Source organism: Marmota flaviventris, chromosome 6, assembly GCF_047511675.1.
Source record: "Marmota flaviventris isolate mMarFla1 chromosome 6, mMarFla1.hap1, whole genome shotgun sequence".
NCBI classification, from domain to species: Eukaryota; Metazoa; Chordata; class Mammalia; order Rodentia; family Sciuridae; genus Marmota; species Marmota flaviventris.
In genome coordinates, this window is record NC_092503.1 from 137079094 (window position 1) to 137100952 (window position 21859).

General features: G+C 44.2%; 1 protein-coding gene across 2 annotated transcripts; it reads left to right on the plus strand.

Annotated features, from left to right (window-relative positions):
* The first annotated feature begins 720 nt into the window (after positions 1 to 720).
* Positions 721 to 12745, plus strand: LOC114082258 (serpin B6-like). Of its 2 annotated transcripts, none has more exons than XM_071613630.1 (6): positions 721 to 890; positions 3708 to 3860; positions 6717 to 6834; positions 8148 to 8296; positions 11977 to 12123; positions 12452 to 12745. In XM_071613630.1, exons 1-6 carry the CDS (start codon positions 726 to 728, stop codon positions 12743 to 12745), a joined length of 1026 nt encoding a protein of 341 aa, XP_071469731.1. In that variant the 5' UTR covers positions 721 to 725. The 2 variants fall into 2 exon arrangements, with proteins under 2 accessions (XP_071469731.1, XP_071469730.1); XM_071613629.1 differs by having other exon boundaries at positions 8148 to 8290; positions 11968 to 12123.
* Positions 12746 to 21859: the final 9114 nt, after the last annotated feature.

A 21859-nucleotide genomic window follows, 5' to 3' on the forward strand; every position in this document is an offset into this window, starting at 1 on the left:
AGATGAGGAAGAGTTGTGAGCACATGGGCCAAGTGCCCTTGCCTATGACAGCAGAGGCCCTCAACATGACCTTAGATTTGGGCTTTGTCACATGCATAGGTTCCCTAGAAGAATTGAGGATTAAATGGTGCCCTGCTGAGCATACCTGAGTGAGCACCCTCATCTGTTGGGGGTGATGATGGATGGGTATTTGATTCAGAGGAGAGAAGGGTCTCATGTGGCTTTACCTCCCAAATTTATTTTAAGGCTTCAGTTACCCTAAAATGGGGAACTTCCCCACATTATAAAAAGACTGAATATCTTGTCTTTGTAACTTTGTGAGTGAATTTGTAATTTTAAATGATTTTCAAATTAAATGATACAATAAGCTCTTACAACACACCAAAGAATACAGACGTGGAAGCCAAAGTCAATCACCCTTTCTCTTACCCTATCCAGGAGGTGCATGTGTCCTGCCCACACTTTGCCCATGCACACAAAGAAGTGTGCAGATACAGGTCTTCACACAACAGGATCATAGTATTAAATTTTACTCTTCTTCTTCATTTAATATTAGAACATAAAATAATCTTGAGACCCCAAAAAGACCCTCAGAGTTCTGTGTGTGTCTGTTTGCTTATTGCACCACAGCAGCAGTGGAGTTAACGGGAGGGAAAGTGCAGTTGGCCTGTGAGCCTGTGTTCATGTGATACTGATCTGAAGTCCATCGTTCCAGGCTCGCCATCATGGATCCTCTGTTGGAAGCCACCGGCACCTTTGCCTTAAACCTTCTGAAAATGCTGGGTGAAGACAGTTCAAGAAATGTGTTTTACTCACCCATCAGCATCTCCTCGGCCCTGGCCATGGTCCTCATGGGGGCAAAGGGAACCACCGCAGTCCAGATGGCTCAGGTACCTGGTGTCCTTTGGGAGTAATAGTAAATGCTGGTAGTTGTCAATTGAGCTGATTCTCCACACTTCAAATCCCAACAGGGATTGCTGTGGATGGATATCAGAGGGTATCAGAGAGGTGTGGATGGAGAGTTGACAAGAAGCACATGCTACCCCTGCTGAGCACCCCTGTGAGCACATTGCAGTCCCTGAACTGTAGCAATTTCCAAATCCAGCCAGGTGTGTATGCCAGGCTCCTCTGTCCTCAGGGTGGGAATATTCCTTGATTGGCTCCACCTGGGTTTCCTGGGAAGCATTCCTTGTCCTCCACATGTCAGGTCATGGCACCTCTCTGTGCATTCTGGGCTTAGTGCTTGGCAACTCCCATTCTTTTCCAGAAGAAATGGGTCATGTTTCATGTTTATTTCTCTCTTAGCCTTTCTCCTGCCAAAAGAGAGTTGGGGACCCAAGGCCACCTCTTCACTTTGAACTGTCTTGCGTTTTAATTTCAAAACTCCTTTAAAACCATTTTAGGATTTCTGTGTTTCAAGTTACAGCCTGCTGCACTGGACCAAGCCGCATGTACTGTTTGACCAGGACATAAGAAAAGACCACTGACTCCAATTAAAATCAAATTAAAGCAAGCTTATTATTTCGACCAGCCAGGCTGCCTCTCCCACCAAAAATCACAGGAACAAGACAACCCAGAGCGTTCTTGCAGCCCAGCTTTGTAGCCCAGAAATTTACACAAAGGGTGAGTTATAGATAACAAAACTCTGAGGAGCATAACACAAAGGCTAGTTTACATTTTTGTTGGCCTGACTGCCGCAGTCTGGCTGGGCACAATCAGGAGCCACTTGTCAAAAGAAACTAACTTTATTTTTAGAACCACACACGCCAAACAAAACAGCCTCTCAGGAAAAACCCTCAGAGCCTCAACTGCCACCACCGGCTTTCCACAAGCCTCTCTCTCCCACACAAGCTTCTCTCCACCTCCCACAATCCTCCTGCTCTTGAGGACGATTGGCTGGGTCACGTGGGTGGAGCCAAAAAAGTCCCCCAATGAGCAGCTCCGTGGTCTGAAAGGGCAGGGAAACAGCCCAATGAGCATCACCACAGAGGAGCCAATCAGCTAGATGTTGCTGGGGCCGCTGTGAGCCAATCATCAGCCGGCAGCTGGAAGTTTGCTGGCAGCTGGAAGTTTGCTGGGGCCCCTTCGGCTGTGGCTCTCAACACCTGACATCAGAATTTATGAAGGACATTAGAGCCTCAGAGAGGATGGTTATCTGGCCAGGGAAGGCCAAGATTTATGAGGCATCACTAAAGTTTCAGAGAGGGCTGCTATGTGGTCAGAGAGAACCAGGCATGGGTGAGTTCAAGGCATGGGCAGGCATTCTAAGCAAGTTCAGAATTTGCAGTAATTTATAGTAAAGCTGAAATTAGATTTTCATGGCTTTGTGGTGAGATGCCTCCAAATTTTAAGAGACAATCAGGCTGGGTCTATCAGTACAAGCCTGTTTGAGACAAGACTGTGTCAGGTTGGAAGTAAGGGTGCTGTGGGGCAATGTTCTTGAGTTGCTAAGAAGCCCCTTTCTCTACAGGTCTATGAGATGCTGCCTTTGTTGTCCATAGATTTTTACAAAGTGGATCTTGACCTTGCTCCTGAGGCCAAGGATTTTAGATTTACCTTGAGGCCATTTCTTAGGTTGAGAATCATGTTGTCAACTGGAGAGGGGGGAGAGAAGAAACACCTTTATGTTATACCTATCAAGACCTGGGTGAGAAATAGTTCCTTTAAATTCTGCTTGAAAATGCAATAATTCTTTCTCTTCCCACACTCTACGTTAGGCAGCTAAAAGGAAGACACACACTTCTTGGATATCTTAGACAGCTGTGGGCATTCACTGGGAACGTGTCCTATCTTACCTCTTGCTACAGGTGAACATCTTCACTTCTCTGGTGAATGCCTACCTTATCACCTTACCTCTTTTTGCAGACAGCAGTAGTAATTTCATCCCTGGCCCTCCAGCCTCTGTCAACTACCCATTTCCAAAGCCAGCATCAAGTTGTTTATTTTTGTTATGATGGAACACTTCTGAATTGCTGCACATGTCATCTGTTGCTGCAAAACAAACCATCCCCCAAATTAGTGGCTCGAAATAATCATGGTGGATTATTTCTCAGATCCAGTGGCAGTTCTTATGCTCCCTGTGATGACAGCTGGGGCCACTCATGCTACTGTTGCAATACACAGCTGGATTGCAGGGTCCAAGGAGGCTTTCTCTCACATGGGGTGTCTTGGTGATGGCTATTGGATGGGGCTTTGGTTCTCTTCCCAGCAACTCAGCCTGTGTGGTAGCAAATCCTCCAAGGGGATACCTTGGACTTCCTTCCATCATGGCAGCGAGTGCAAGAGAGTGAATATGACAGCTACAAGGTTTTTTAAGGCTCAGGCCTGGACAGCATTGCTTGTGCTGTATTCTGCTGGTCAAAGCCTTCACAGACCTAAGGGCAGGGAGAGACCTTACCTTAGAATTTTCTGGAGCATCCTGTGTTTGCAGAGATGGGAGGTCTAGTGATACCTCTGTCTCCAGCTAGCCCCTAGATACAAAGAGCCTGGGTTGTGGAGAGACATTTCTCCTCAGAACAATACTGACAGGGTACATAAAGGGATCCTGGGAGGGACACTGGAGAGTGAGCTTTCAAGATACTTTTTGTCTCTAGTTGGATGGTGGTTTGAATCTGCACAGTTCTTAGGCCAAGTTTAGTATAGTTTGCTTGTTCCCTGTAGTCAGGGCCTACTGCAATGGTGTGTTTTTGTTGTGTTTCTGACTTCAGGTACTTTCATTAAATAAAAGCAGCAGCAGTGGAGGTGCAGATATCCACAGGGGTTTCCAGTCCCTTCTCACTGAAGTGAACAAGACAGACACAGGGTACTTGCTTAGAACAGCCAACAGGCTTTTTGCAGAAAAGTCTTATGATTTCCTCTCAGTAAGTCATACTCACTGCTTTTGATGAAGCAAGGTGGTGGGGAGGAGGGGAACTCGTGGTGCAGCTGAAAGAGCCTGAGCTGTGAATTCACTCAGGTTTCTGGTTACTCATGTATTTGTTCACACCTTTCATTTAAAAAATCAGAAAACTACTCAAGTCACAGGTGAGTACATTTTTGTGCAGAATGCAATAGGGCCAGCAAAGAGCCACATCAACCTCTTTCCCACAACTCATCATCCCTCCCAGAATAAGAGCTTTCATAGATTTGATATGTATCCTCCTGCACATGTAGTGATTTTGTTTTGTAGTAATTTTCTCTGCATTATGCCTTTATCCAAAACACGTTGTTTTGAAATATCTTTCTCTTGTTCTTCCCATCTCAGTGTATGTGGATCTACTTCAGTGTTGTTATCATGATCATCATCATCACCATTATGTGTCACTGGGGATTGAATCCTCAAATATAAATAAGCATGAGCTCTACAACTGAGTGCATCCCCAGCCCTACATCACTATTATGAACCATCATCTAATAATTCTAAGTTGGACACATTGTAACATAGAAAGATACTTGGTCATGGATGGGCTTTAGGTCATACCCAGTCTGGGCTGTTACAGACAGTGTTATTGACTGTGACTTTTGTGCATGTATGTGTGTGTGTGCTGCTCCCAGGTAGATTTGTGGAGGGAGGAAGGAAATAGAGCTTAGAAATTTTAATATATATTATATTTTTCAATGTCTCTCCAAAGTGATGTATCTGTTCTTTTCAGGGATATAAGCACAATGTTGGTTTCCATCTACCATGATCAACACTGCATGTTTGTAGCTTTTGAATCTTGATTATTTATGAGATTGAACTTAAGCTCTTTGAGCATGGACAATCTGAGTATCCATAATCCCAAAATCCACAATTGTAAAGTGCCAAAATGTAAAATATTTCTGCACATGTACATTTTGGGATATTCAACCTGTATATGTTTTCTGTATGTTGTTTATTTACACATTCTGTGCACATTTTTCTCTTGATCTGTATTCCCTTTTCTTATTGATTTATAAGAGTTTTTGTATGTGTGAGATTTCAACGTTTTCTGATTTTTTTCTCATTTTTCAAACCTGTTTTAAACTACATTGTTTTAAAAGGAAGTGATATAAATGAACATAAACAAGCATAGGTTCAAATATTGATAACAACTATATATCACAGTATGATTTTTTATAATCTGTTTTACTTATTTAATTAGTCTTAGCTACTTTATAGGTATCATCACCCTCTTTAAGCCTTTTTATGAACAGAAATTCCAACATACTTACATGATTGGCTGATTTAATTTTCTTTCATTTTTTGGGGTGGATATTTTAAGAAAACTATTGATATTTAAAAATTTATATTAGTATAAAAAATAAGAAAATTAGAAATATTTGTCATTCATTTTTTTATACTTCCAAAAATTGAATACCAACCATGATGTAAAATCACATATTCCTTGAGTTTGATTATTCATTGTTTTTATAATAGTAACTTGAATAGCCCCTAGTTATTTCCTAGGGTGTTTAAAAGTTATAAAAATCACCCACAAGTGTGTGGCAAGTTATCAATATTTGAGTAACCAGTTTGCTTTCAGACTATTTTCTTAGATTGAAAGATTTAAAATTTTTAAAAAACAGAACAGTGAAATTGGTAAAGCAAGAACTATGTGAGAATGAAATGGAATGATACAGGAAGTTCTCCTTTTAAATTCCCACAATATGTTGAGAATTCAGTAACATTGGATAAAGTAGTAATAATGAAAGTAATTCAGCTGGGCCTCAAAGTAACTCTGGGAGCTTCATACAGCCAGTGCTGTCTCATTTACAGGGCAAACAAAGAGGCAGAGAAACTAATTAACCTTTTTAAGGCCACCCAGCTAATAAATCAAAGAACTTGTGTTCCTAACACCTGTGTCTGTGCGATACTGAAGGAGAAATGTGAAATATTTCCTTATAAATAAATAGAAATCAAATATGGAGCCATAAACTGTTGAAAAGGAAGATTAGGAAATAATTTCATAGTGCATTGCCATTGTAATGGGTTGTAAGCACACTTATATTCCACAAAATTTCTATTTTAACATGGTAGAATGTATGTGTTCATCAATGTCATTATCATTTCATAGGATATGTTAGTAAAACACTTTGAACTTCTTTTTCCTTTCTTTTTTTGTGATGCTGAGGATACAACCAAGGGCTTTTCCCATGCTGAGCAAATGCTTTACCACTGAGCCGAATCACAGCCCTGCTCATTTTTTGAGAATTGCTTATTACTCCAAACTGAGATGTTCAGCAGCACTGGCAATCTCTAGACACAAGTAATTAATCAAAATAAAATAAAAGAGAATATTCAGTTCTGCAGCTGCACTGACCTGATCTCAGATGCTCTGTAATCACCTATGACACCATTTTTGATGGTGCTCATTTTTCTGTTATCACAGGAAGTTGTGGTGGCAGAGTGGTGCAGAATGGCTCATTTTCCTATGTTCTACTTTCTGTGTTCAGTGTCCCTTATTCCAGAGTGCAGAGGAGTGCTAGCTCTTGCTGGGTTAACTTTCTCTCCACAGTTATTGCAGCTCAGCTTCCTCCCAGTTACCTCTTGAGGCTCAGCAACTCCCATAAAGATCCAGCCATTCATGAAATTTATTTGATAATCGGGACATTAAAGATGGCCCAAAACTGAGAAGGTGGATTTTAGGTTCATTCTATGTATTAATTTGTAAATTACCTCTCTAAATCAGCACATTATTGAGTTTCTGCTTTGGTAGATTAATGAAGTACACTTGTTAATTACTTTGGAACCGTGCAATTATGTTGCTCTGCCTTAGTCTTTTAAAGATTCCTGTCAGAAATTCTACCAAGCAGAGATGGAAGAGCTTGACTTTCTGAATGCTACAGAGGAGTCCAGAAAACACATAAACATCTGGGTAGCTAAAGAGACAGAAGGTAAAAGCATAGTTTTTATTTGTTGTTTCTGGTGATGGTGGGGTTGTAGTTGCTTTGCTAGTTCCTTTGTTGGCAGTGCTGGGGATCCAACCCAGGGCCTTGGGCATGCTGAGCAGATGCTCTACCGCTGAGCTACAGTCCCAGCCTATTGTTCTGTTTTTAATAGTATTTACATCAGTCTTATTGTCAGTTCCTTCACAAGATTGTCAAATATGAACAGGAATGATGTGTTTGTTCTCAAATAATTTCAGACTTTAAAAGTCTGCTTCTGAAATACTGTCAGTGGATGACATTTTCTCTAGCTCTTCCCTGCTCTTCTCAGTGTATCCATAATGTTTCCCCCTAGTCAGCACCCCTCTTCCAGAACAATCCACTCTGTAATGTCTTTGCTGTTGTTTGTTTTTTCTTTTCACCAATCGCATAAAGAAAAATTCACCTGACAGGTCTCAGCTGTGTCCTCTCTAGTGTGAGCTCATGCTCCCCAGTTTTCATGCATTGTTGCAAGTTGCTTGGTGGTATCCTCATGGACCTGTGGTTTTTAATGTAAACTGTGTGCTTTGTTTTTTTGTTTTTTTTTCAATTTTGGTACCAGGGATTCAAATCAGAGGGACTTAAATACCAAGCCACATCCTTAAATAATGTAATGGGATATTTGTCCTAAATAAATATTTTATTTAGAGATAGGGTCTTGTAAAGATGCTTAGGGCCTCAGTTGCTAAGGCTGGCTTAGAATTTACAATCCTCCTGCCTCAGCCTCCCAAGTCTCTGTGATTACAGGCATGTACCACCATGTCTAGCTAAATCATGCTTTACATTTATAAAGAACATATTTTTAAAATCTTAAATATTTTTAGTTGATAATAACAAAATCATGTATATTGTACAATATATGTATTATATATGCTTCAATGCATATATAATGTGTGTAATGTTTAAATCAGAGTGAACATATCAGCACCTCAAACATTTAAGTTTAAATTTATAATCACTCCTTGTAAGAGTATTTTAAGTTCTTTAGTTTGAGGCACCAATCATTTCTTTCTATCTCTTGTGGTATGAATTCACTTACTAATATCTACTTTCTCCTTTTACATTTTATCCAAATGATGGTATTTTTCTTCCTAGAACATGTATTTCAATGCCAGAGATATTGCTTTGTTTTAATGACAAATATCTATTTATATTATTTGGGGCATATGTGATCCTTTACCTCTGTGCTTGACTATTTGAGGAGGTGGGCCCCTCTCCGTATCATCACTGATGCACAAATCAGCAAACTCTTAGCTAACTGGTTCTTTAATTTTTCCTTTTAGATAAAATTACAGAGTTGCTGTCTCCAGGTTCATTGAATACAAACACTAAACTGGTTCTCGTGAATGTCATGTACTTCAAAGGAAACTGGGATAAACAGTTTGACAAAGATCTCACCAAGGAGAGACCATTTAAAGTCAGCAAGGTGAATGTTGCATAGTAACAAAGGAGATTCCCAGACATAGGGCCTGTGTTTGTGGTGGTTTCTAGATCATGAAGGCCACCACATGGAGCCTGTACCTTTCATGGCATAGGGTAGCCCTGCAGCAAGGAATCCCCATGCCTTAGGGCCTTTCTCTCATGAGCTTCCTCCTTTTGTATGTCATCACGTGTTCTGTTCGGATGTTCCCCCTTACTTTCACCTGCCATACTTTCTCTGGTGTGTTAAACTACAAGGCAAATCTGATGGTGTAGCTCTCAGGCTAACTTTAGGTCTTTCTTGGATTCTCAGAACTTTTGAGATAAAGTTCAAACTCCAAATTTGGTGTCTGAGGGTCTTTGCAGACCCGGATCCTCCCCATTTGCTTCAGTACCATCACACTCCTTTCTTAACTGCTCTGTCCCCTCTGGAAGCCCCACCTGGTATCTGCCCCTTTGTCTAAGCTGTCACTATGTCCCCTGCTGGTCCCTAGTAGACATAGCAGTGGTTGAAGGACTTTTTACTTTTGTTGAAAAACCATCCCAGGACAGATGGCTGTCATATAAGTGCTTGACCTATAGGCAGTTCGAAGTTATCGAGGAGTTATGATAGCCAGTGCTCAGGAAATACTGAACCAATCACTGATTTTCAGTCTTCTTTTGTTTGTAAAGATAACACCAGTACATATTTTTGTTTAAAAACAAGCAAAGGGATACATACACAGAATTAGACTCTTGAGTTTAACCACCTTCAACGTGGAAGGTGTTTGCAGATGGCCTGGTGTCTTTCTCTCACAGAATCCAATTTTTAAAAAGTCTTTTTAATTATAGAGATTTTTTTTTGACATGCTGCAAAGCCGACAGAATGAACTAACATGTTCTTGATCACTGACCATAAGTTAGATCTTCCTCATCCACTTGGATCTGAACCTTCAGTTTTCCAAGACATACATTTTGTGTTGAGATTTATTCTGATATGAACTGTCCTTTTTTCCCCCAGATATGATTTTTTCTCCTTGAAATTCATTTTTAACAATATGTGTTAGGGCTTCATTCAACTCTAAACAACAGAAACTCCAGATCTCTGCAGTTTAGCTCACAGCTCATCTCACCACCCAGGAGGCCCAGAGGAGAGGAGAACCCAGGGCTGATGTGGCACTGGGGTGAGGCTCTTGGGAACCAGCTCTCCCTGCTCTGCCCCCTCAGCCTGTGGCCTCTTCCTCATGCTCACAGGAGGGCTCAGATACTGCCTCCACTGTCCAGGCAGGATGGGTCAGGAAGGACAGATGATGGAGAGCAAAAGGCCTTCTCTGGAGGTTCTGCCATTGTATTCAGAGGGAAACCAGAACTGCTCTCACGTGGCTTCTGCTTGATTCAGAGTGGTGAAGAAGTTTACCTAGCTTTGTGTAGTGGAGGGAGAGGGTGAAGCTGCAGCAGGGGTTGACTGTACCAGCCCACAGAGTGTGTGGTAGGGGTGTCTCCAGGGACATAGATTTTAAGTTGATAAGGATTTTCATTTGGATTCCTCATATCTAAACAAGATTAAGCTTATGATCATAATTATATATTTAGTGAGTCATTAAATTACCAAGATTGGATTCTTTTCTATTATAAGATTGGAGACCCTGGGTCCTGGAGGGGAATGCAAAGAAATTGAATAAGGTGGGGTCAGCACCCTGAGGCCTGTGGGCCAAAGCCGGCCCATATCATGTTTATCAGATAAAGTTTTGTTGGTGCACACACATACTTACTTGTTTATATGTGTCACAACAGTAAAATCCAGTAGTTATGACAGAAACTCTCTGTAGCACAAACGCCAAAATATTTAGTGTTCGCCCGTTTATGGAAAAAGTGTGCCAAGTTCTGGCCAAGGACATGTCTGAGGAGCCAAGGGCAGGAGACTGTTGTGGCTGAGGTCTAGTTCAGGCAAGCTCGACAAGGTGGAGACAGAAAGTGATAGCAGATATGTCTTTGGTTTACTGCATTTGATCCAGAATGGTGTGCTGTTCCAGAGAACTAGGGAGCTCCCTCAGCTGTGCCTGTTGCACGGAATTAGAAAAATTTCAGAGTATCTGTTGGTATCAAACTGCGGAGTACTCATGAGTTAAGCAGTATTGCAGGGTAGGATGTGGTGACTGTCCTCTGTCTTTTTCTCATGGTCTGAGGATGGCCCTTGGCTATTTCTGTTCATCAGTTTGTTTATTCATTAATTCAGCTGATGTTAATTGAGAGCCTACTATGTGCCAGGTATTGACTAGCTGAACATGTCTGCCTCATGAAACTTACATTTTACATCTTTAACAAGATATATGTTAGGGCTTCATTCAACTCTACATTAGTAGTTGTTAGGCAGTGGTAAGTGCTGCAGAGACACAAAGGAAGCAGACAGGAAGCTGTGGCTGGGGGTACAGTTGCAGGTCAGGTCTTTCAAGGAAGCATTCACTGAGAGGGTGATACTTGAGTAAAGACCAGGAAGAGGCAAAGGCTACACCCTCTGGATTGTAGGGATGAGTGGACAGGGGAGGGATATAATGACCCTTATTTTCCATAGAGACCCCTGTAAGTGTAAGAACCAGGGAGAGTAGTAGGAGGTAGGAGAGACAAGGAATGGGAGATGAGCTGCTGTGATTATAGGCTGTACTGAGCACTTCAGATCTTGCTCCTAGGACAGGGGGTGTCATGGAATGGTGTGCAGTCAGAGGGGTGTGATCTGACTTACATTTCACTGGGATCCCTCTGAGGTCATCTCTGTACTCCAGGGATAGGGTGATGGCAGTGGAAGAAAGAACAACAGATGAGGTTCTGGTTGTATTTCAAAGGTAGAGCCACCATAATCTGCTAAGGAGTGAGATGCAGAGTGTAAGAGAAAGACATGAGCAAGGACGCACCATGGCTTTTGACAACTGGATGCATGGTGTCACTGCCCACTGTGATGGGCAGAGGTGTATTGGAGAAGGAAGGGGATATAAGGAGCCCACAGTCATGTGTGACATTACGACTTTCTTTTGGTCTAAGTGTGGGTGTCACGCAGCCAGTATAATACAGGAGCCTGGAGTCCAGGGGAGAGGTCCCGGCTAGAACTGTAAATCCGTGGATTAAGTTCAAAGTAGTAAGACTAGGTGAAGTCACCAAGAAAGGTGTTGTGTGTGAGTCTGGGCACCTTGGTGTTGGGCTGTTTGTTAGTCAGCATTCTCTCAGTGTGCCAAATAATGAGATAATCCACTTAAAAAGGGACAGATTCATCTGAGCTCAAAATTTAAGTTTCCCATCCATGATGAGGCAGACCCTTTGCTCTTAGGCATGGGGGTGGTGGATGGAAGAGTTGGGAGCAGTTGATCAAGCAAAACTGATCACCTCAGTCAGGAAATGAAGGAGAGAGGAAGGGCTTGGTTCTCAGAGTCCCCTCCAAGGACTTGCCCCAAGGACCTAACTTCTACTAGGCCCTGCCTTTTAAAGGTTCCACCGCCTCCCAATAGCTCCACACTGTAGATAAAACCTTTAACACACTGGCCTCTGGGGACACTTGGTGTCTAACCATAACAGGGGTTCAGGAGGAACCTCATGGCCTGTCCTAGAAGCTGAGTCAAGAGTGTTCTTGGGGCCCACAGGGGCTACCTCTGTGGAGTTAGTCCACTGTGCCAGCTGGGTCATGTTTCTACTTAACAGTTGTCCATTTCCTTACAGCATGAGGAGAAGCCTGTGCAAATGATGTTTAAGAAGTCTACTTTTAAAATGACCTATATACGGGAAATATGCACCAAGATTCTGGTCCTTCCCTATGTCAGCGAGGAGCTGAATATGATCATCATGCTGCCCGATGAGCACATTGACTTGAAAACAGTAAGGAGCACTAAGCCATAACGAGGCCGTGATGGCAGGGGAAGGGCATTGGGTTTCTGGTGTAGCTGCTTTCCCCCGTTCCCAGTTAGCTTTTTATTTTATCTTATTTTTGTGTGTCTGTGCTGGGGATGGAACCCAGGGCCTTGCAGATGCTAAGTAAGGTCTCCTGCAGAGCTGTCCCTGAGCTCTGTCTAGTTACCTTGGTTACCACCAGCACCACCTCTCGCCAAGGTGAGGCTCCCACTCACAACATGGAGCATCTCCATTATTGCACGTGGCCCTGTGTGACAGCATGAGCTCCGTCTTGACATGTTCAACTCCCTTCTAGGTGGAGAAGGAACTTACTTATGAAAAATACATAGAGTGGACCAGCCCAGACCTGATGGACGAAAAGGAGGTGGAGGTTTTCCTCCCTCGGTTTAAGCTACAGGAAAATTATGATTTGAAGGAAGTCCTTTGCAGCCTGGGCATGACTGATGCCTTCAATCAGGTCAGGGCAGATTTTTCTGGAATGTCATCCAGGAGATACCTGCATCTGTCCAAGGTCATGCACAAGTCCTTTGTGGAGGTCAATGAGGAGGGAACTGAAGCTGCAGCCTTGGAATACTGCCACTGTGCATAACTCCATGCTTCTGAGCAAACCACCCCTTCCTCTTCTTCATCCAGCACAGCAGGACCAGAGGGATTCTGTTCTGCAGCCGAGTTTCTTCTCTGTGAGGAAACAGTCATCCCTGGGTGCAGTCCTCTGCTTTCACCCTCTGACCCACTTTTCTTCTGACACTCCACCATGTGCCTGTGACCTAAGTGACCTTATCAGTGTAGTGTAACAATTCAGAAATATAGGGCCCTATTTTGGAATCCCATGTTCACTACTGTTTGCATGTGAGATGTTTTTCTAGGATCTGAAATTGCCCTTCTCTGTGGGTCTGTGGTCACATTGGCTGCTGGGTTCATTCAACCTTGTCGGGGATCAGCTGTCACCTACCCCATTGCAGCTGGGAAGGACCCCGTGGCTTCACTGTGGGCAGATAACTGCCATCACCATTGGCCCTTCTCCAGCCATAATAAGATAAGTGGTGCTTCTCTCTTCTCCACTGTGGCATAAAAATCTCATCCCATATTTAGTGGGAGTCTAGAGTAGAATTGAGAGCTATGAGGAGGTATGAGGGGTGAGGGCTCATCTCAGGAACCTCTTGTGGGGAGCTCAAAAATTCTAAAATTTCTGTGAGCTTTCTGGAAGACTCCATGGAGGTGGGAGAGTGGGTAACTTGGGCCAGTGAGAAATCAGTCCCTTTTCCACGTGCATCTCTACTTTCCTGTGTTGTGATGGGGAATGGATATATTCACACACACTGCCTCCTGCCTTGTAAAGTTAAATTGCTCCCAGGGGTCAGAGGTATACCTAACAATTCACAGTAAGGTGGTTTACAACAACTGTGTGGTTACATACCAGGTGGATTTCTTCATGGCACATAAAGTGGCTAAGTTTTCTGCAGCCAGTTGTGTTACTTGCTGGCAATGCAGTTGTAGCATTCAGCATTACAGGGAGAAACTGATGGGCATGGTGGGGAGGACCTCCACTGTCGCCCTCTGACTTCACTGCTGTTAGTCTCATGTTCATTCTGCACCTGGTCCTCTTTCCCTGTGATGCCCAAGCTGCGGTGACAGAATGGAATTGGTGAGCATCAAGGAACATGGAAATTAGGACTGAGGTGAGGAAAGGAAGTTGGGTGGGAAGCAAGGGCTTGCTGGTTTCACATTTATCTGTTGTCTTAGTTTGTTTTCTGTTACTATAATGAAATGCCTGAGACTGAGAAAATTGATTTTTTTTTAAATAGGGTTTTTTGTTGTTGTTGTTGTTGTTTTTAGCTTACATTTCTGGAGGCCAAGAGCAAAGTGCTGCCTTCTGCTTGGCTCTGGCTAGGGACTCATGGTGACTGAGATCATAGCATTGGGAGCATATGCATAAGTGCCAAGTGGAGGGGGGAGGTACCAGATTCCCAAATAACAGCCCATTCTCACAGGAACTAACCCAGTTGCCTGAGACCTGTGTTAAGCTTTTTCAAGGGTGGTGCCCTCATGAACCGGTTGCCTCCCTCGAGGCCCCACCTCTTAAAGCTTCCCTCCATCTCAACATCTCCACACTGAGGACCACGCCTCCATTACAGGAACCTTTGAGGGGATAAATCACATCAAACAATATCATCCTTCTCCCTCCTCTGTATGACACTCTGGGTATTTTCTGAAGAAATAAGGGCACTTGGAACAAGAATTTCAGGGGAAGAGTGTGATCAGTTTATATGATGATTTTGAGAACTTGGGGAGACAAAACATGAGACAATAACAAACTCCTGGGTACAATAAACTGTCACCCTTTGTAGCATAGCATATTTTTCTCTACTCTTGTGTGCTTTTTTTGCCAAACATTTATTAAATTTTATATAGTCCAATTATTTCAACAGAATGTCTCCAAGGTAGTATCATGCCTCAAAGAATTTGGGATAAGTCTTCTCAAAGGGCCTCTAGAAATTTGCCTCTTTATTCACACACTTTCCTCGTTCCTTTCCCAACATGCTCTCTGTCATCTATTGGCCCTAGAGCAAGACAAACTTACAGGATCCTGAGTAAGTTTCCTCTAACCTAACATTAACAAAAAGTAGCAACACTCTCAAATTCATCATTAGGGGAATAAAACTGAGCACTACAAACTACAGCAAATATAGTTTCAAATTTTGAACTATGAAGTTTGATAAACACATTGCTTTTGTTTCATGAGATTTTAAGTAGCGTTAAATATATTTTAAAAAATCTAATTCCAAATTCTACACTTATTCTTAATAGATATTTCTGTTAGATAGAGGTGCTGATTTCACAGGGAGTTTTTCTGCCAGAAGTTCCTCTCCCTGATTTATTTGAGGGTTGCAAAAATTCAGGGACCTTGTGGAATATGTGTTAATTATGCCACCAAAATCAAAATCCAGTAAGTTATTTGGCAGTAGATTAATGAAATTTAGGCACAAGAAAAAATATCAACCTTAAAAACATGTAAACCACTCAGAGATAATCAGCCATTAAAACTATAACCAATTATTTTGAGTCTCAACTTTTATTGTTACTTTAGAAGGCAATAAATCAATGTGTTCCTCAATCTTATGTGCTTTTCACCACAGATCTATCATCAAGAATCTGATGAAAACAGAAGCTGAATATTTACACAAGATGGAATTATTACTAAGCAAACCCTCTAGCTTTGCCTGTTCCTAGTCAACTTAAAAATCAGTAAATTTTTGGAGATCACACAGCTGGGTGGACACGTTATTGGTTTTCTAGTAGCTTTACTGTAGATGACACCTCTGATGTGGGCTATAATGATAAAGGTGGCCTAGGTTACTTTTCAGGGACCCGAGGGCCACTTCTGTTGAAAACACTGACGTCATTGGGCCTGCCGTAGGTGTCTGATAGGTGACTGGGATGGAATGCAAAGGCTGGTTATCTCTGTATTCATGCTAATCTCTGCCCCCTTTGCTGCCTTAGCACTTGGGTCAGTTGCACTCAGCTCTGCTTGTAGACATGCTGATTGGTGGTGGGAGCTGCTATGTGTTTTCTTCTACTCTGCCACCCTGGTGCTTTTCCACCAGCTGCAGCAGCACAAGCATCCAAGGTCCTTCCTAAGACCCAGATCAAGCCACAAGGCCAGGACATTTGCACAGGATGATGGTGGCAGCTTCAAGAGTAGCTCAGCCAATCCTGGGACAACTCTACTGGTACTACCTGGTGTCTGAGTCTCATTCAAAAAATAGTTTCGGGAACCATTCCCTGGGCCAGTGGTAAACTACCAGACCCTAGCCCACCCCAGCATGTCAGTTAAAACCTTCCATCTCCCTTTGTTAGGGAAGCTGTCTGGTTCCTCCATCATGCTGTTTCCCTTCAGTGGAAGTCCTACTTATTCCCCAATTATACCCCTCCCTGCATGTGCTCCCAAGCCTTGGCTCAGTTTTGTTCCTACCATTTCTGAATCAAAAGTTCCCTTTTCCTGTTATATGGGAGCAGGCTCTTCAGGAAAGAACATCAGAGGAGGTGTGAGGGAGGTAGGGTGCTGAGGTCTGAGCTGAAGGGTGAATCTGGTGGAGCAAGAGGTTAAGGTGAGCAGTCTGAATGCCAGAACAGCATTTGTAACTGCTTGTGTGCTTAGCCTCCTTCCCACCATCTACATGGCAGACTTTTGGTATGAATGCTGAGGTCCAGTTCAAGAAAATCAAGTGATTTGAATTAAGCATTTGGGAAGACTTTATTAGTGATGAGGCAGATGAAAGGACTTCTAATGATGCACATTTTCCAAGGTACCTGTCCCTTACTCTGTTCCCATCAAAGCAGGAAAGCTCATCCACAAAATACTTAATGCAAACCCCAAGAAGTGGATCATGGTCAAGCAAATCTTACAGCACCCATGGCTGAGGCAGGGTGAACCATGTGTACCCTATCAGTGTAGCAAGGCACTCCCCAAACACAAACACCCAGACCCCGCAATCATGACCATCCTGTTTGACATGGGCTTTGATACATACAAAACCTGGGTGTCTCTGGCCAAGAGAAAATTTGAAGCAGCCATGGCAACCTACCTGATCCTCCAGCCCCAGAAAGGACAGGGGAGAGGGTGCACATTCCAGGGGAAGCCTGTGCCTCCCAGGGTCATGCCTCATCCATGCCCTTAGGATCTCTCCAATGGCTCTGGCCTCCTGGAGAGCAACACCAGCGAGCCTGCTCTGCGTACCTGCCCCTTGCCCGCTGACACTCATCTGCCTGAGGAGGCCCAAGAGCCAGGCCAGAAGGGCATCTGATGCACCAGCCTGCCTGCCATTCCTCTCCACTTCCTGCCTGCAGGGCCCTCACTCCCAGGGGAGCCTCCCAGTCTGACTCTGGGTCCTAGACATCCAATCCCTGAACGATGTTCGTTAGGTGGGCCAGGACAGGCAGCAGCCACTCCTCCCAAGATACACCCACAGGGCAGGCCATGGCCACAGAAATGCCTGGAAGTGGGTGAGGAGGAGGACCACTACCTGTGCCTGAAGCCTCTGCTGCTGCAGGCCATGTCAGCAATAAAGTGGCTCCAAAGACAGAGAGAAGAAATGTGCCATGTCCATAAATAGTGAGGCTCCAAGGAGGGCAGAGCTCAGCCAGGAAACACCAGCCCAGGGCCTGAGTCTCCTCTGCCTCCACCTGTGGAAGGCATCAGACTGTTCTGCCTGAGACACTTTGCCCTGCCCTGCTCGGCCCTGGATCCTTTTCCCCATTCTTCTGAGATGTTTCTGAATAAATTTGTTTCAGACAATTGTATCATAAAATTCTTGTTCCAAAGATTAAAATACTGGCTGATTGAAAGAAAGGTGGGGCCTCAGGATGAGGGCAGGGGCCCACCTCCATCCTCTGGAGCACTGGCCTCCCTCTGCAGTGTAGAGAGACTCACATACCTGAGCCAGTGCAGATGGAACTCACTTGCCTTGAGCCAGTGTAGAGCATTCACTTACTTTGACTTAGGGCAGACAGGCTCACTCCCCCTGACCTGGATGGATGGACTCTCCCCTTGAGTCAGTGTAATCTTGACTTTTAGCTGTGATCTTGACCAAAACCCCTCCCTGTGTGTTGTGTACTGAGTGGGTGGCAACTATTGGAGAAGTCACATATGAGAAGGCTGAGGACATCTCAGTGTCCTCTTACATCAACTTCATGGTACTGTGTGCAGGGAAGGAAGAGCTGGGCAGTGGGCAGGGACAGCCTACCAGGAGAAGTGGTGGGTGCCTCACCCCCTGCCACACAGCCCCTCACCCCAAATCATCTCATTAATTGCAAAAGGTACTGGACAGGGATTGCACAGCATTTCAGGAGAGGAGATGACAATCCACCATATGGATCCAGGTTACCTCTTTACAGCCACCCACTTTTGTGGTACTTCGCTTCAGGTCACCACCTAGGAAACTAGCGCAGAGTCCCTTGTTGCTTAGAGGAAACCCACCATCCTTAACTTGGTGTCTGTGCAACAGTGATCTACCCCAGGCCCACATGCTGTCCTGCGTTCCCAGGCTGCATCTGTGGCGGTCAACTCTTTTGATATAACAGGCTGAGCTCCTCCTGCAAGTTTCTCCTTGCCAGGGAAGCTGGGTGCTTCCTCCCCACACACAACAGTGCATGATTCTATCTTGTAGCCCTGACCACAGCTGACCACCATGGACTCATTGCACAGTGGGGAGAAGAATGGAACCTTCTCAAGAGCAAAGTTCTGCTCTTCTGGGCACTGTTTCTTCAGCTGTATCCAGAACAATGCTTGGATTTTCATGATAAATACTTGTTTTTCTTAGTTTGTTAACAAGATACATTCCTTGTGTGACAAGAATCATCTGAGGCAAGATAAGCCTACTTGGCATCTATCGGCTTAGGGTGGGAAGTTAAACCAACAGGACTGAGTCTCAGGAAAGGTTGCTGGGAGGCTGAATCAATATGTTCACTGAACCCGGGCCTTGAAATGGAGCCAGAGGAGTGTGGACAGAGGAGGGAGGGGCAGTGAAGAGCTCTGGATGGAGGACAGCATGGCCAATGGCATTGCTCACCAGGGGACTATGCATGAGGCCCTGGCTCTCTATCCATATCCAATGGGCATGTCCTGAATTTGCTTCCAGGATGTCATGCTTTCCTCCGTGTTGCGTGCATGGATCTGGCATGCACTTGAACACGTGGGAACCACATGTGCACTCCGGGTTCACATGCGGGTGAGTTCTTGTGAATGTGATGTCACATTTTCAAATTCTCTACCCCTGTCACTGGTCACATTTCAGGTCCAGAGCTGGAGGGGAGAACCCAGCTCTGCTTCAAGTTGGAAAGAAAGGACCTTTCTTCTAAGAGGGCTCATTCTGCCGGAAGTGCCAGATGGGCAGATGTCAATAAATCGCAGTGGACAAAGACTGGGCTTGTGAATTCCTGAGTGAAAATTCTTACTTTGCAAAGAAACTGGTGGGAAAGCCCTGGTAGGTTTTCATTTGACCTAATGTCTGCAAACAGAATGATCAAGAAAAAGGGAGGGAGTAGGGAGTAGAGGTGAGGGTGCACTGTGTTGGCAGTCTTCCCTAGTGAAAGAGATGACCCAGAGGGACAAGCTGAAGGACATGTGGCCTGGAAACATTTACAAATTAGGACAAGAGGTGTGTTCTCAACACCAGGCTGAGCCGGGCTTGTTGGTACACTCGTCCCATCTCAGCAGCTCGGGAGGCTGAAGCAGGAGGATGGTAAATTCAAAGCCAGCCTCAGCAATGTAGTGAAGCACTAAGCAACACAGGAAACCCTGTCTCAAAATCAAAAATGAATAAATACAAAAGCCTGGGGACTTAGCTCAGTGGTTTAGTGTGTCCTGGCTATGAAAACAAAATACAAAATAATAAAAAAATAAAATAAAATAAATAATAATAATAATAATAATAATAATAATAATAAATTAAAAAAATAAAAATAAATAAATAAATAAAAATAATTAAAAAAAGAAAACAAAATAATAAAACAAAAACAAAATAAAACCAAAAAGACATACCACCAGATGGAACCTGCAGGACAGGGTTCTCTGAGCCCCTCTGTTAACCTGTGGTTCAAGCTCTGCCCACTCTGGAGCACCCATTACCAGTCACAGCCCTCAGGAGCTGACATATTGGAGTCTGTCAGAAGGCCTCAGGTCCTGGGGTGGATTGACCCTTGACTTTTCACCTTTTAGACTCACATTCCAGCAGATGCACTCTTTCCTGCATTCCCTGCCTCTTCTGGGGTGTTGACATTCCCTGCCTCTTCTGGGGTGTTGACACCAGGAGGAGGGGAGCCAAGTGGGGGAGGAAGAGAGGTGCCACCTCCAGCCCCAGATTCAGGTGTTTTGTATCACAGGCCTGGGACAAGGTGCTCAGGGATCTCTGAGACAGTGTTCTGTGGTGGCTGGAGTTGGGGCCCAGCGACAAGGCAGCCACCTAGACTCGGGCCTGGAAATGGAGGTGGAAGGAAAGTCCTCTCTTGCTCTTGGTTTGGACATGAAACTAGAAGAGTCTCCTCTCACTCTTATTTTGCATCAGGTATTTCTCTAGCATCTCTCTCACTTCAGTAAAACACTTTGAGCACTTTACCTTGCTGTGTCAATAATGCCAGTTGGAGCAGCTTTATGGAGGCTGTGGGGTGAAGACCAAGGAGTAGAAGGCTCCAGTCTCCTGGAGAGGCAGCAAGAAACGACCAAGCCCAACCCATTCAAAAGCTCTTTGCTCAAGCCCCAGGAGCTTGCCTTGCTCAAACCTGTTCACAGCCACCTCCCCAGAGAGGGCCCTCGGTTTTTATCACCCTGCCATAGAAAGAAACCAAGCCACCGCTCCAAGACAGGGCCCACTATGCTTGGTTCATCTTCTCTGCTTAGGCCCACATGGAAACCATTTTACAATGTAATACCTGAACATCAACTTCTTTTAAAATGTTGCTATGCTGCCTTTTGTCAAGTAATAGCTCTCATGGGACCCATGCTTCTGTCTTAGCCTTGGACATAAGAGATCTCAGAGCCAACCTCAGCACATGGCAGTGACCTGCAGACTACCATAGCCATGACCCCAATTGTTGACACAGTCCTTTTCTTTTTATGGTGTATTCTTGTCTTCATTATTTCTAGACACAAATTCATTATTTACCAAATTTTGTAATATATTGTGACACATTTTATTTTTGAAAATCTTGCCTTTCTTAATTGCTCTGAGCAAGTACTCAAGCTCAAGGTCTGTATTTGTTACTGAGCCCTGGGAATTGGGCCATGAGCATTTAAGATGGATACTCCAAGCCAAATCAAAGCTGGTAAAAATTCCAGTGCAGCTAAGGGATTCACCAAAATGTATTTCACCATGACCTTATTCTAGCAAATGGTTTTCTGGATGTTCTATGGCATAGTTTTTCATGGTGCTTTACAGCAACCCATGGCTTTAAATATCCTTTGCAAATTAGGAATAATCTAATTTTACATGGGAACCAAGAGAAAGATTAAATGGTTTAGGGGCTGAGGCTGGGGCACCATGGTGGAGCAGTTGCCTAGCATGTGTGTGTGAGTCACTGGGTTCAATTCTCAGCACTGCATATAAAATAAAGATTCATTATCAACAACAACAACAAATTTTAAAAAATTTAACAGTTTTCCTTGTAAGTCCATCACAATTCAATACTCCCTAAGCTCTGCTGGGCTGGCAATTCTGGGTGGCCTGGGACCCAGCATCCATCCTTTACCACTGAAGCTGGTGAGCGTCCTTCCTCCAGGCTCTCATCAGGGTGCTTGACACAACCACAAAGACATCTGTGGAAAAGGTTAAAAAAGGATGAAGCAAGCAGAGCTTGTGTACCTGTGTCAAGGGGAGGAAGCCAGGACAGGGAGTGGCTGTGGGCACTCAGAGCCTCTAGCAGAGGAGTCACATTTCCTCATCTGCTTCCTGCTTAGCCACCTCCACACAGTGTGAGTGGATTGGGGGTCTACTCTGGAAGCTGGCATGGTGTGGGGCCTACTCTGAGTGACAAGCTGGGCTCACACATCTGCCTGGGTGAAACTGCTGCCCTGGTCTCTAGCCATCTCAGCCTAGCAGGACAAAGGCCAACTTGCCTGGACCCCAGGAGGCTCCTGAGCTGAGGGGACCCAGACACAATGACTGGAGAAGGGCTTCTCATTAGGGTGAGACTAGGGCCTTAGTAAAGT

Excerpts from the sequence above, each read along its gene's own strand:
- LOC114082258 (XM_071613629.1), top strand. The coding sequence starts at position 726 with ATGGATCCTCTGTTGGAAGCCACCGGCACCTTTGCCTTAAACCTTCTG. Across the intron at positions 3,861-6,716 it reads AGTCTTATGATTTCCTCTCA|TCTTTTAAAGATTCCTGTCA; the intron begins GTAAGTCATACT and ends GCTCTGCCTTAG. Across the intron at positions 6,835-8,147 it reads GGTAGCTAAAGAGACAGAAG|ATAAAATTACAGAGTTGCTG; the intron begins GTAAAAGCATAG and ends TTTTCCTTTTAG.